This window comes from Cebus imitator, unplaced genomic scaffold (genome assembly GCF_001604975.1).
Source record: "Cebus imitator isolate Cc_AM_T3 unplaced genomic scaffold, Cebus_imitator-1.0 Scaffold98, whole genome shotgun sequence".
In the NCBI taxonomy this organism is placed as follows: Eukaryota; Metazoa; Chordata; class Mammalia; order Primates; family Cebidae; genus Cebus; species Cebus imitator.
This window is the reverse complement of record NW_016107413.1, coordinates 1,071,285-1,086,264: the sequence shown is the minus strand read 5'-3', so window position 1 is coordinate 1,086,264 and position 14,980 is coordinate 1,071,285. Positions and strand designations below refer to the sequence as shown.

Genomic DNA, 14,980 nt, shown 5'->3' with positions numbered 1-14,980 from the left:
TTTTTTTTTTTTTTTGAGACAGAGTCTTACTCTGTTGCCCAGGCTGGAATGCAGTGGTAAGATCTTGGCTCACTGCAACCTCCGCCTCCTGGGTTCAAGGGATTCTCTTGCTTCAGTCTTCCGAGTAGCTGAAGGCTGAAGCACCACGCCCACATAATTTTTTGTTATTTTTAGTAGATACGGGGTTTCACGATGTTGGTCAGGTTGGTCTCGAACTCCTGATCTGCCATCTTATATCCTTCATCTTACAAACACTCAGTGAAGAAGATACTTTCCTTTAGATGTTTCCTGAATTTAACTAATAGCACATACACAACGTTCACGCTCATTTCCCTGGATTATTCTTTATACACGGAAAGGCTAGTGTAACAGATATTCTCTGCATTTACGTTTAGGTGGCATTTCCCTACCCCCACCGCCCCATATTCTCATCTGATCAACTTTAATGTCTTTTGCCTTAATTTCCACTTCATATATATGATTTAATATTAGAATGTAAGTTGTAGTAAATTATCCTTTACTTAAAATTTGAATTTGACATTTTCAGATTACCTTGTGACAGTTCAAATTGTGCAAAAGATACATGAACAAAAGCAAATTTCTTGCAGTTTGCTCTGGCCATTTGAAAGTAGTCACGTGCATCATCTGGTTCTTGAATACTGTAATAAAAGACTGTGTCAAAATTTAAGAAAAATGTAGCTACTTAAATTTGATAATGCTTCAGTAAGTTTTCCAAAAGACATGGGGTATTGCTTTTTTCTGTTGGTAAAATTAAATACTAATAAGTTATTTTTTCAAAATCTTTTCAGGTAGTTTAAAATATAAGTAAACTTTTGTGGAAACATGTACATAGTAAAGAATTTACATCAGTCTCTTGTTAATTATAAGCAAAAGCATTTGGTTAAAAAATATTAATTTTCTCACAAGTAATACTGACATGCTTTTATTTTCTCTCTTTGCAATGCAGTTACATATTATGTAACATAGTTAAACATAGTTAAAATGCTAATACTTACGCTTTTAATTCAGCAAATCTGACTTGAATTCTAGCAAAACTCTCATTTTGGCCATATTTATCTGGAGGAAGCGCTTCAATTGCTTGACTGTAACGACCAATCAATTTATTTAAAAGAACATCACTTAGAGGAACACTGTTTTTCTCTAGTTTGAGCAACAAATTCAACCAGTCCTCTGGGTTGTTTGCCATCATCATAATTTGGTTAACAGTTCCCGAGTTATCTAAATAAGAGGAACAAAATATATCACAACAGAAGACATAAAACAAATGCCAAATTGCATTTTTCCTTCAAAATATTGCCAAGCATTTGTACTCTTACTATCAATGTACATAAAGTCCTTGTAATACTTTTTAAAATTGTAAAAATTCATAAGTAACTTATTTACTATGTATTTATCTTTTATGAAGGCATATGTTATCCAAAAGCTACATATTTTGATGGGAAGAAAAAAAATTGAAAGTGTTTTTTAAGTAGCCTTTAAAAATTATACACAGTTTAAGGAAATCTTATGATGTTGCAGGATAATTATAATTTTAGCATCCTATCTATCCAAAGAAAACTAAGTTTCTCCCACCACCACCTGTACTAACTTTCCTAGAAAATTCTCCCATCAATGACTTATTCATTAAACTTACTGCTCCAGTCCTAACATAACCTTCTTTACAACCTTACCCATCGAACATTATCTCTGTATACCTCATACTTACTTGTAAAACAACCAAATCAGCTTTACTAAAAATAAACAACTGTTATTATCATTTTCTTCTCTGCAAGAAGCCTATATTTCTCCTAGAGGCCCTGATAATTTCTTGGTCCAACAAACTCATAGCTACCACGGTCTAGAGCATTGGAATTTATTGGACCTCTTGTGACTGTCAGGTTTCTCTCTGTGGAACCCTTACCTACAGAAACAGCAAGGACAGCCTTCAGACATAATTATCACACTTGTAATGTGCTTTTTACTCTCTTCAGTATTCGCTTCTTAAAAAGACAACCTGAATGTCAGTCTTCTCTTCAGGATATTTCGATTATTACTAAGCATTATTAAATTCACATTTCCAGAGAAGATATCATTCCTTCTATCAACTTCAGTCACCATCAGCAAAACTTTATTTTTATAAATAAAATTTGTTTCTGCTTTCTACTAAAATATAGTGCTTGCACAACTTTGCTTTATCGTCTTAAGTTTAATTTGGTCTGATCTTAACTTTCTAGTTTTATCTCCGATTGCTTTCCTAAGAAGTTAGTCTGTGAAAATGTCTAAAGAAATATACATTGCCATCTGTAGCTTTGCAGATGCATTCCTCATGCCTGAATACCCTATTCTTCCTCTAATCAACAAATATAACATTTGTGTTTTATCATGCTAGTATTCCTATGATGCCTGGCATGCATTACAATGTAGCATAGTGAAAATATAAATTCTCATCTAGAAAGAAACTATGGTTTTAAGCATCTCTGAATCTTCCTCAATACTTAAAATACTCAATTGTCTTGATGTACAATCTTTGTTAGTGTGACATAATTAAAATTATACTCTATTAACACTCTGCTTAACACCGAAACTATCATTGTCTAGGTTTTTTCAAAGCGAACATAGTCTGCCACCATAACTAGATCACAGGTTCTTCCATATATTTTCAATTCCTCATCTATTTAATGGTTAGCATATATGTAACAAAATTATCCAAATGTCACCATTTAAATGACCACAATCATCTGAACTACAGTTAACAATCTGGCTTCAGAGCTAATACTTTTAGCAGAGCTACAGTATTATACTCCGGACACTTTCACCCATTAATCATTGTTCAATTAATGTTTACGTACCTACCATGTGCCATAGGCCATTCAAAGTTCTGTGGATTTAATAGATAAAAACCCTGCCCTCATGTAGCCTACATTCTAGTGGAGGACAAAGACAATAAACACATGAGTAAATTGTAAATGATGTGATTAGTACTATTTCTTTACCTTACAGGATACTCAACAAACAGTTACTAACTTAAAGGAAAAGAAAAACTCACCTGTAGTATCAGTGGAAATTTTATTCAAGCTTAGCTCATCAGTAAGGTCTTCATTTTTAAACTTATTTTTAATGTCTCTCACTTTGTTCATTATGGAATCAATTGTCAATTCTCTGCCACTTAAATCCTCAGACTCCATTTCTAAGAAAAAAACTGAACTAGTCATAATTCCTATTTTAACTAGCATCAAAGCAAAAAAAAAAAAAAAATGCACTTTTCAGAACCCAGAAGACTAAAGCATTAGTTTTGTGAACACACCTAAACGCAGCTATTATTAGGCTAGTATTAATGGAGCTAAATGCGCAACAAGGTACACATCTTTCTAATTTGTTCAGCAAGGTTTCATAGGCCAAGTATACTTTTTTCTCCAATATAACATCAATGGCACCACACTCTAGAAATCACTCTAGAAATCTGTAAATTTAAGTCATTAAAAAAATATGATGGAGTGTATGCTTGGATTCTGGTAGTGACATACACATAAAGATTGCTTGGATTCTGGCAGTGACATAGACAAAGAATTCGTTTGGCAATGGAAATAAGAATTCCTTTATTCGTCTGCTTCACTTGAGTAAATCTTCACAGTGAGAGTGCTTTCAAAACAGACTATGAACATTATGGGACTTTATTGATAATTAGGATATCCGCAGGTTTATTCTTGTGCATATCTGGCAGAATCATGATTTGCTACCTTAATCCAATACCAAGAAACTACAGTACTCGTACTGAGCACTTGCTTATCTGTAACATGGTGGTGGTGTTTGTGCAATAAAGTGTATGCAGTCTTCCTGTTAAATCTATCTTTGTTACTCTCAAAGACAGACTGAGAGTGACTGCCCCGTCTTCAGCTTTAACAATTTTAAAAAGCCATAATGTTTCAGCAAGCGATACCACTCCACCTCTGAAGTCAAGTTTGGAAGGTAACTCAGATCACGGCCACCCTCTCCTTTCCCAGTTTTAACACGCAAACAAAAGAGACTGTCTTTTGAAAACGATCTTGAGCGCAAGTACCCCACCACCCCTCCTTTCCAGCGTGGACCACACCCACTTCTTCCTCAAGAAAACCTCCTGCACCGCCCCACCCGCCAGAGCCGCGGAGGCAGCGAGACCTCCCCTCCTCCTCCAGCTCGTTTAGCCGCGTCGCGTACCCGGCTCCGAGCTGCTCCCGCCTCGCCCCACCCCTCACCGACCAGCGCTGATAATGATCCCATACACCGGCTGCGGCAGTTCCTCCGTGCGCCGGTGACACAGAACTTACCTACAGTAAGCGGAGCTGGGGATATGAAGAGATGGAACCCAAACTCCTTTCCGCAAACGTTTGAATTTCCCCGTCGCTATCACTACGGCCTCCTATTGGTCAATGCGAGTCACGTGGAAGCGTCTGTAGTGATTGGTTCGTGCCCGCCGGGCCGCCCCTCCTCCTGCTTCTGGCAGGGCTCGCCCCGGAAGAGCCCGGGCCTTGGCCCCCACCCTTGTGGCGCTTGGGCGGGTGCTGTTACCCTGCAGGCGTTCCCCGGACGCCAATCGGCGGGCTTTCCTGCACTTACCAGTTTAACCAGACTAAATTTTTGCCTGGGAGGTAGTCACTCCCGGGCAAACTTCGCCGGTGAGAGGAATACAGGGGCGCGGGAGGCTGCTTCCAGCATCAGAACCTAAAAGATGCACCTTGGGCCTGCCCCTTCCTGACCCCACCACCACCATTCTCCTTCGTTCCCCGCGTTCCTCACAGCCTGGCTTAGAGAGGATGTGGCAAGAAAGGATCTTTCACAGAGCTAGGTTCGGCCCTGCCGCCAGCTCAAGAATTTCAGTGCTTTTTATCCGAGCTTCCGCTTATGCCCTTCCAGTATCCTTAAATGACTCCTTGCTCTGTCTTCAAGCCAAGACCCTCCCTTTTGTCAAAATTCTGAGCAGAACTCACACGCCCATCATGATTGCCCTGCCTGAACTCGCCTTATCAGCCCCCCTCCCTCCGAGCCTGCCCCACTTAAGGGCTCAGGTGTCCTCAGGGGTAAAAACATCTCCCTAGTAATCTTCGCGGGTGCGAGGCTCTGCCGCTAAGTGGCTTTGTGGTCCAGGGCAACGGTTACTCCTCGTCTGCAAAACGAAAGGGGATGTGTCTGTTGTGCCAGCATAATAACGTGTTCTGCGGTAGGACGGGTTGGTTTTGTGTATGTATAGGAATCTAACTGCAGCTGTCACTTGTTAACTCTAAAGCTGTCCTTGGAACCCTCACATTCCCAGCTCTGTATGGCCACCTAGCCAGCATGAGAGCCCTTCTCAATCACTTCATGAGTCTTTCTTTGTCAGCTAGCTAGTATTTTTGCTTCAGCAGGGCCAAATGACTTGCTATATCATGGTTGGCTAATCACTTACCTTGGCATCATTGCATTTAATGCTGCTTTTGCCTGGAGAGAGTTTATTATTCCTCCAATTCTCTTTGATCTGTTTGCGGCCTGATCTCAAAGCTTGCATTTACCTGAAAATACTGTTGCTGGATGACCTCACCCTAACATTTCTTTCTGTACACTCATTTGTGATCTCCATCTATATGTCAATGACTCCCAAATGTGTATCACCAGCTGAGCTCTCCTCAACTCCATACTCAAATATCCACTGCCTACTTACTAACATCTTCACTTACATGTCTCATATGCATCTTGAACTCAAAATGTCCAAAACCAAGCCCCGATCTTCCTCCCCAAACCTGTTTTTTAACAAAACCTATAAAAGACAAACTCATTGTCCCAAGTTTTTTTAGCCCCAAAACCTTTGTGTCATCCCTGATTCCTTGTCAAATTCATAAGCAGATTCAGGGCTAGCACAAGAAATTCCTGGACTCCTACCAATTCTCCCCACCTCTCCTGCTACCACTTTAGTCCAAGGAATCTTCATCACTTACCTGATGCTACCTGCAGTAGCTTACTGGCTGGTCTCCCTGCTTCTGCCCCTGCTTCACCTAAATTTATTCTCTGACATAGCAAAGTAATCTTAAATCAGATTATGTTACTACTTTGCTCAGAACCCATCAGTGCTCCCTTTCTAGCTTGGAATAAAACCAAAAGTCCTTATGATCGTATGTGACTATTGAGCACTTGAATGTGTCTAGTGCAACTGGGAACTGAATTTTTAAATCAATTAACCTTAATCAAATTAAATTTAGATTTCAATTTGAAAACTGATACCTAATGGGATTATTTTTAAACTTTTTAAACTTTTTTTTTTTTTGCTTTCTTTTTTCTAAACTGGCATTAGTCATGAATTTATTGGAAGATGTTTATACTGGGAAGAACGTAAGTATATGAACTTACTTTTTCAACTGTAAATTTTGTGAGATCCAAATGTAGATGAAGTACTTCCAGTGAAAGTATCTGAGTATGAAATGTGATGCACTGTAAAGTATAAAATACACTCAGGCTTTTGAAGACTGAATATGAAAAAGTAATAAACATCGATAATTTTAAAAATAGTAAAATGATATTTTTGCTATATTAAGTTAAATAAAATACATTATTAAAATTAATACCACCCCATCACAGACCAGATGAGGCTAAGGAGACATGACAACTAAATGAACTGTGATATCATAAACTGGATCCTGAAACAGGAGGATGCCATTAATGGAAAAATTAGTAAAATTCAAATAAAGTCTGAGGTTTAGTTAATGATAAGGTACCAATTTGGTTTCTTAGTTTTAAAAATGTATCACAGTAATGCAAGATCTTAACAACAGAAAAACTGAAGGAACGGTATACAGCAGTCTCTGTACTATTTAATATCCTTGGAATTTTTTGTAAATTAAAAATTATTCAAAAATTAAAAGTATGAAAATTTAATTTCACCTGTTTCTTTTTACACTTTGATATGGCTAATGGGAAATTGAAAATTACATACATAGCTTACATTGTATTTCCATTGGACAGCAGTGATCTGTAAAATCCTATAGTTTTAACCTATTTGATGTATTTATTTATCTTATTTTCTGACTCTCCAAACCTTACCCCTACTAGAATACAAACTCCATAATGCAGAAATTTTTGTCTGCTTTGTTCATTACCGCATCCTTATTGCTTAGAACAGTGCCTTGTACTCTTGTAGGCAGTGGCTAAATGTTAGCTAAATACTAACATTTACAACCATTAGAGTATTTAAGAATCCTATTGTATTTAACACATTTGTATACTTCTTGCAATACGATTGTTCATTTGGCTTAATATCGACTGCATCTGACAGTGGATAGACTTGTTCATATTCAGAGTGAAGCCCTTCACAAAGCAATAAAATTAGCCATAAGATTATGACTTATTTTAAGATTATAAGTTTCCCATTTTAATCACATAAATGAATGGTTGTCATTATCATCATGTTTAACTTTGTCATTATCATCATGTCACATTTTTGCTAATCTTTTACTTTTCTGTCAGCACAGCTGCCTTATTTATTTATGTGTTTATATTAATCCCCTCCAAGGAATTTCTTATTCAATTATTGAGGCCAAGCTCACTAAGGCCCAAACTTTGATTTTAGATATTATTATATATGGATTTACTTTGTATATAGGCAAAAGTTAAATTTCTGATCAATAATAAACCCAGTTCTTACAGCATGCAATCAGTTGTGTGCTGCTTTATGGTGATTTATTCTGGATAAAACATTACTAGTGTATGCTGATTTTAGTGCATTTAGGAGTGATGTGAGCCCATAAGAATGTTGAGACTTGTATGAATACTGTTAGGAAAGCTAAGTATCACAGAATGAACCAAGACATGCCCAAAAGAAAAGAAAAATGCCACAGATAGCTAACAACTTACCTCATAAACAAAGAAAAACAGCAATGGCAGCTTAGATTACGTTTTACAAAGGAAGGCAGCAGTGACAAGTAGGAACATTACTTGGACATCAAGTATTATTTAATTATGCAGGCAACAAACTATGCTAACAAATAACAGAAAAAAAGCAGGATTCTCAGTTCCTTTTTTTCTTTTTTCTCCAATATGAAGAATAGTAGTAAGACTGACAATCTTAAAAATAAATATAGGACGGGTTATATAAGAAAAACGTTTAAATTCCATCCAAATTATCTGACACAAATGAATTTTTTTTTTCCTTTTTTGAGATAGGATCTGGCTCTGTCACCCAGGCTGGAGTGCAGTGGTGTGATCTTGGCTCACTGCAACTTCTACCTCCTGAACTCAAGCCATCCTTCTACCTGAGACTCCCAAGTAACTGGTACTACAGGTGCATGCCACCACACTGGACTAATTATTGTATTTTTTGTAGAGACGGGTTTGCCATGTTGCTCAGGCTGGTCTCAAACTTGTGAGCTCAAGCAATGCACCCACCTTGGCCTCCCAAAATGCGGGGAGGACTTGTGATGGTCTGTGACTACCATCACACCTGGCCATAATTTTTAAAAAATTTATCCATGTTTTCATTGTATGGAATATAGAAAGAGCCTCACATAATTGGTTAATATACCAAAATATCCTGAAGAAAATAAGCAGGATATTGAAAAATGTACAATATAATCCCTGAAACATTGTTGGCAATCTTTGAAAAGTCGTAATAAGTAGAGCCAATGATAGCCAGAAATGGACAAGTGTTACCTTTTTGGAAAAGGTAGAATTTGGAAGCTATTAATTTCTATAATCTCAATGCAGATTTTAGACCAATTCTGGAATCAATTACAGAACTGTTTGGAAGCAAAGACACCAACATGAATTCATTAAGAGCAGGCCATATAGAACATACTAAGTTCTGATTTTGATTGTTTCTATATTTAGAAAAGGGGAGGCCATAAATACAGAATATCTTAACTTTGGCAAATAAAATGATGAAGACTCTCTTATTGCTTTTGTGGAAAAAAGGAGCAAGTAATTCCCATACTGTTAATATGAAGTAGTTCTGCAACTCTGGATCATTTTTCTCAAAAGATCATTTGTTAATGGTTTGAGAAGAACTTCAGGTTGATCCCTAGTAGAAGGCCTCAGAACTCTGTCTCTGGTTTTATTCTAAACTACATATCTTATCTGTATGACAAACATATAAAATAATGCTTAACTTTTCATATTAATTAAAACAAAAAAGACAAAATTAGAGATACTTTAAAAGAACAAAATTGATAATATGCAATTCATAGAGATAAATGTAAGTCTGTACAGTTAGATTTATGAAACTAATAAAATTCTTAAATACTGAGTGAGAGTCTAGTCAAGCTAAAAAAAAAAAAAAGCATGGTCCAGATTTATTCTCTAGAAACAATAGTAACAGCAAAAACTATAAAAAATAAATGAAATAATGATTTTCAAGCATCAGACATCAGGCAATACAGGACAGTGATCCTGAAGAATAGTGAAACAAACAAGTGAGTCATAATGTTGTCCCCAGATTACTTACTGGTGAGAGTTTCCAAGCTTCAGTGTACAAAGGGAGAATGCAGGCATTGCCTGGCATTCTAAAGTTAAGATGGAACTCATAGTCTAGAATGGCCAAGGAAGGTGAAGTTCATAGGACAAAGTACCAGAGAAAAAGAGCAGAACAGAGAGAGTATCCTGGAAATATGCAGAGGATATCCTTGAGTCTTCAGCTCTGTACTGATAAGTGCAATTGTATACAGAAACTATCCCAAGACCAGGGGAAAATAACAGACAGGGGAAAGAATAAAAGGGAATAATCACAAGAGCTCATGAAGGGCAAGAAATAGTTATTGCTCACAAAGCAGCAAGTAGAAGACTCATGATATTGCCTTAGAACTGGGGCAAAATTAGCCCTGAAGCCTGCAGTGTTCCAGTCTATAAAAGCTTAAGAGCAAACCTTAAAAGAATCAGATAAAGCTCAAGAATATTTATAGAAATACAAGAAAATCCAACTGGGTCAAATTTACAATATCTGGCATCTAATTTTAAAAATTGCTAGCCATTTAAATCACAAAAATGTAACTCTAAATGAGGAAGTGGGGGTGGAAAGCAGCCAATTAAAACAGATGCAGAAATGGCACAGATTACTCAATTAATAGACAGACAAACAGTAATTATACCTGTATTCCATATGTTCCAGAAATTAGAGGAAAGTATATAAACATATTAAAAAGAAATATAGACTATATGAGAAGATCAAAAACAAATGTATAGAGATGAAAAATGCAATACCTGCAATCAAAATTATACTGGATAGGTTTAATAGCAGATTACAGTCTGGAAAACAAAATATCCTAAACTTGAAAACATATCAATAACAAACTATGCAAAATAAGGCACAGAGAAGCAAATAAACAAAAATACAAAAGAAAACCAGTGACTTGCGAAGCAACTTGACATGGCCTAATGTCCATGTGATTGGAGTTTTCAAAAGAAATAAGGGAAAATAGAAGAATGTATTTGACGAAAAAATGGCCAAAATTTGTTTAAAGATGTTGAAAACCATAAATGAACAAATTGAAGAAGTTCAACAGATTCTAAACACAATAAACTATGAAAACAACACCTGCATACATTCTTAAATTGGTCAAAACTAATGATAAAGAGAAATATTAAAAGCAACCAGAGGAAAAAATACATATTACACATAGATGAACAATCATAAGAGTAACATTAGACTTCTTGACAGAAACAATGCAAGCTGGGAAACAATGGAGTGACATCTTTATCCCTTTTCCCATTTAGAAAAAAAAGTACAATTGCCTACCAGCACTCATTTAATTTTACATAAACAGCTTTTTGAGGCTAAAGCAAATCTGACTGATTTTCAATGTGAAAATAAAATTTAAAAACTGCTTTTGGAGTTATTTCTAAACATAACTAACATCACAATCATCTGAATCAGCAGAATTGTCTATTTTGGAAAAATCAGATTCATCAAATGAATCTTCAGCCAACAACTGTTTGAGAATGATGGTAACATCACACATAGAAATGCTATGTTTTCTAGGATTTGACATTTCAGCAGTTGAGAATTACTATATTTTGTAAATGGAAATACTAAACCCCACCACTAAGCAGAATGTTGTAAATATTTTATTTTATATATTTTTTATTTTTTTGAGACAGGGTCTTGCTCTGTCACTGCCCAAGCTGGAGTGCAGTGTTGCAATCTTGATTAATTTCAACCTCTGCCCCCCAGGTTCAAACGATTCCCTGCCTCAGCCTCCCAAGTAGTTGAGATTACAGGTATCTGCCACCACACCTGGCTAATTGTGTATTTTTAGTAGAGTTGAGGTTTCACCATGTTGGCCAGGCTGTTATTGAAATCCTAACCTCAAGTGATCTGCCCACTTCAGCCTCCCAAAGTGTTGGGATTAAAGGTGTGAGCAACCCCACCCAGCCTAGAATGTTGTAAATAGAATGATGTCTTTTGTTTCCAAAGTTAATACATTAAAGCAGTGCAAAAATAATAAAGGTCAGCTATTTTGTGGCAAAGTTTTCTTAAGGTAAACACAGCAGCTGCAGGCATGTATTCTTGGGGCAAATAGAAAAAGGGTTAAAATACTGAAAGGAAAAGAAAAAAAAATCTATAAATCTAGAATTATTATTTCCAGCAAAAATATTGTTCATTATGAAGGGAAACTAAAGGCTTTTTTTAGACATACAAAAGCTGATTTCATTCATCACCAATAGAATAGCAATACAAAAATTATTAAAGGAAGTCCTTCAGGCAGAAAAATTCTGAAACTACATAAAATAATGAAGAACAGTGGAAATGGTAAATATGTGGATATGTAAAAAGATATTTTTCTTATTTTTGAAATCTCTTTAAGAGATAACTAAAGCAAAAAATAGTAACAATGTATTGTCAGGTTTATAACATACAGAGAAGTAAAACATGCCAACACTCACAGCAGTGCTGGGAGGAGGAAAATGAAAGAATATTATTTAAGGTTTCTTTCTACTACACATAAATTTGATATAATATTACTTGTGATAAGTTAAAGGTGAACTCTATAAACCTCCATTGTCCATCATGGTAACCACTAGCCACATGTAGCTCTTGAGCCCTTGAAATGGAACTAGTCCAAAATGAATGTGCTGTAAGTATAGAATACACACCAGATTTCAAAGACATAGTGTAAAAAGTATAAAATTTACCATTAATATTTATATACTGTTACAAATTATTAATATTTATTATTAATTGAAATTAAAATAATTTGGGTATATTAGTTTAAACCAAAATAGTATTGAAATTAATTTTACCTGTTACTTTTAACTTTTAAAAAATATGGCTACTAGAAAAAATGTAAATTATATATGTGGCTCACATAATATATCTGTTGGACAGTGTACTAGAAACCCTAAAGTAGCCACTAAAATCAAACAAACACACACACAAGTAAAAACCAACAAACCAACCAACAAACAAAAAAACACAGCTACTAAGTGAACAAAAGGCAAAAATAAAAAATATTCATTTAATACTAATGATGCAGAGAAAGAGCAAAAGAGTAAAAAAGAACAGACAAACAAATGGAAAAAAGATAGCAAAACAGTAGATTTAAATCCAACTATAGCAATAATCACATTAATGTATATGATGAAAACACTCTCTGAAAATGGTAGAGATTTTCAAATCTATGAAAAAGCAAAGTTCAACTATCCACTGCCTTCACCAAACCCATCTTAAATATGAAGGCACAAATAGGATAGAAATGAAATAAGGAAAAAGATACACCATGCTATCATTACTAAAACACTAAAATCAGAAAAACCTAACATGGCACAGGTCTCTGAAAACAGACTTAAGAGTATTTGGTTATCTGGATAAATGGCCTTTGATCGCTGATCTCAGGTATATTTTGTAAGTATCCTCAGACATGGATCTAGAGTGGAAACTCATCAGAAGTGAGCATGTTTGCTGGAAGTCTAGATAAAATGATTTAAAGTTTAATCCTAGATTTTATATCACAGTTCTTTAGAGAGCTCTGAAAATAATATTATTTCTTCATGATTAACCATCAGAGATAAATAGTTTTTGACACATTTCTTGGCAATGGGCTCAACATACGCGCTATCAAGGTAGGCCTAGATAGTTCAGAGTAGCTAAAAACCAAAACATCTCTGCCAAAAACTACACGATGAGGAAATGAGACATCATTGAAATAATTTGCCTCATCATTAGAGTAAGAGTGCACAGCACTACCACTGTATTCTACATTCTTCATGCCCCCAGGTCACAGATCTGGATAAGAGGACCTAAAGTAAAACAAGAAAGAGCAACAGAAAATAAACATGTAACATAAAATGCTCTCCTGTGATGTACTCTCTTAAGAGGTAAGTTGATATCCCTTATTGTTAGCCCAGTTTTGCATTGCTATAAAGGAATACCTGAGGCTGGGTAATTTATAAAGAAAAGAGATTTAATTGGCTTATGGTTCTGCAAGCTGTATGAGAAGCATGGTGCCAACATCAGTTAAGCTTCTAGTGAGGGTCTCAGGAAGCTTAGAATCATGGTGGAAGATAATGAGAAGCCAGAAAGGCACATGGAGGGAGTGGAAGCAAGACAGAGAAAGGACACATCCCAGACTCTTTTAAACAACTAGATTTCATGTGAACTGAGTAGGAACTCACACATCACCAAGGGTATGGCACTAAGCCATTTACAAAAGATCTGCCCCCATGATCCCCAGCATTGGGGATCACGTTTCAACATGAGACTTGAAGGAGACAAACATCCAAACTATATCATTCTGCCCCTAGTTACAAGTCTCTTATCCTTCTTATATTAGAAAATACAATTATCCTTTTCTCAATAATCCCCCAAAGTCTTAATTCCAGCATTACCTTCATTCAAAAGTCCAACATCCAAAGTCTCACCTGAGATTCAAGGACAAGCTCCTTCCAACTATGAGCCTGTAAAATCAAAATAAGTTATTTACTTTCAATACACAAGAGTGGCACAGATATTGTGTGGACATTCTCATTCCAAATGAGAGAAATCAGCCAAAAGAAAGAAGCAGCTGGCCCCACACAAATCTAAAATGCCATAGGGCACATGCTGCATCTTAAAGCTCTAAACTTTGACTCCATGTCTCACATCCAGGGCACACTGGTACAAGGAATGGGCTCCCAAGGCTCTGGGCAGCTCTGACCCTGTGGTTTTGCAGAGTGCAGCCACCCACAGCTACTCTGATGGCATTGAGACCTGCAACATTTCCAGGCTCTGGATGCAAGCTGCCAGTAGCTCTACCATTCAGAGGTCTGGTGTATGGCAGCCCCCTTCCCACAGCTCCACTAGGCAGCTCCCTGGTGAGGACACTTAGCATTGCCCTAGTAGAGTTTCTCTGTGGAGATTCTGCCCCCGTGGCAGGCTTCTGTCTGGGCTCTCAGGCTTTCTGATACATTCCCTGGAGTCTAGGTGGTAGCTACCAAGCCTTCTGCATTCTTCCATTCTGCATACTTGTACAGATAAGACCATGTTGAAACTGAAAAGGCTTACAGCTTGTGCCCTACAGAGTAGTGGGCTGAGCTATACCTGGGCTCCTTTGAGCTGAGGCTGAAGACAGAATGGCTGGGATGTGGGGAGCAGTATCCAGAAGCTGAGCAGGGCAGTGGTCCCCTGGCCCTGGCCCTGGACCCTGAAACATTCTTTCTTCTAGGCCTCTGTGTTAGGCCATTCTTGCATTGCTATAAAGAAATACCTGAGACTGAGCAATTTATAAGAACATAGGTTTAATTGGCTCACAGTTCGGCAAACTGTACAGGAAACATAGTGCCAGTATCTGTTACTGGGCAGGCCTCAGGAAGCTTTTACTTGTGGTGAAAGGTGAAGCAGGGGCAGATGCTTCACATGGAAAAAGCAGGAGCAAGAGAGAGAGAGTGGGGAGGGAGGTGCCACATATTTTTAAATTACAAGATCTTACCAGAACTCACTATTGCAAAGACAGCTCCAAGCCATGAGGGATCTATCCCTATGACCCAAACACCTCCCACCAGCCCCCACCTCCAG

The 14,980-nt window shown here is 37.0% G+C and overlaps 1 protein-coding gene across 5 annotated transcripts in view; it reads right to left on the bottom strand.

The window, feature by feature from the left end:
- TTK (TTK protein kinase) overlaps positions 1 to 13,889 on the bottom strand; it is a 56,682-nt gene extending 42,793 nt beyond the window's left edge. Inside the window, exons 1-5 of one of the 5 annotated variants that reach the window (XM_017536416.2) lie at positions 5,946 to 8,168; positions 4,305 to 5,140; positions 3,047 to 3,187; positions 1,017 to 1,239; positions 553 to 659 (exon numbers count right to left, since the gene is read on the bottom strand). In XM_017536416.2, coding sequence (XP_017391905.1) covers positions 553 to 659; positions 1,017 to 1,239; positions 3,047 to 3,185 — 469 coding nt within the window. In that variant the 5' untranslated portion in view covers positions 3,186 to 3,187; positions 4,305 to 5,140; positions 5,946 to 8,168. Of the gene's footprint in view, positions 1 to 552; positions 660 to 1,016; positions 1,240 to 3,046; positions 3,188 to 4,304; positions 5,141 to 5,945; positions 8,169 to 13,848 lie in introns of those variants that run through there. The other 4 variants (XM_017536415.2, XM_037741295.1, XM_037741296.1 and 1 more) reach the window with 4 other exon arrangements.
- Between the last annotated feature and the right edge of the window lie 1,091 nt (positions 13,890 to 14,980).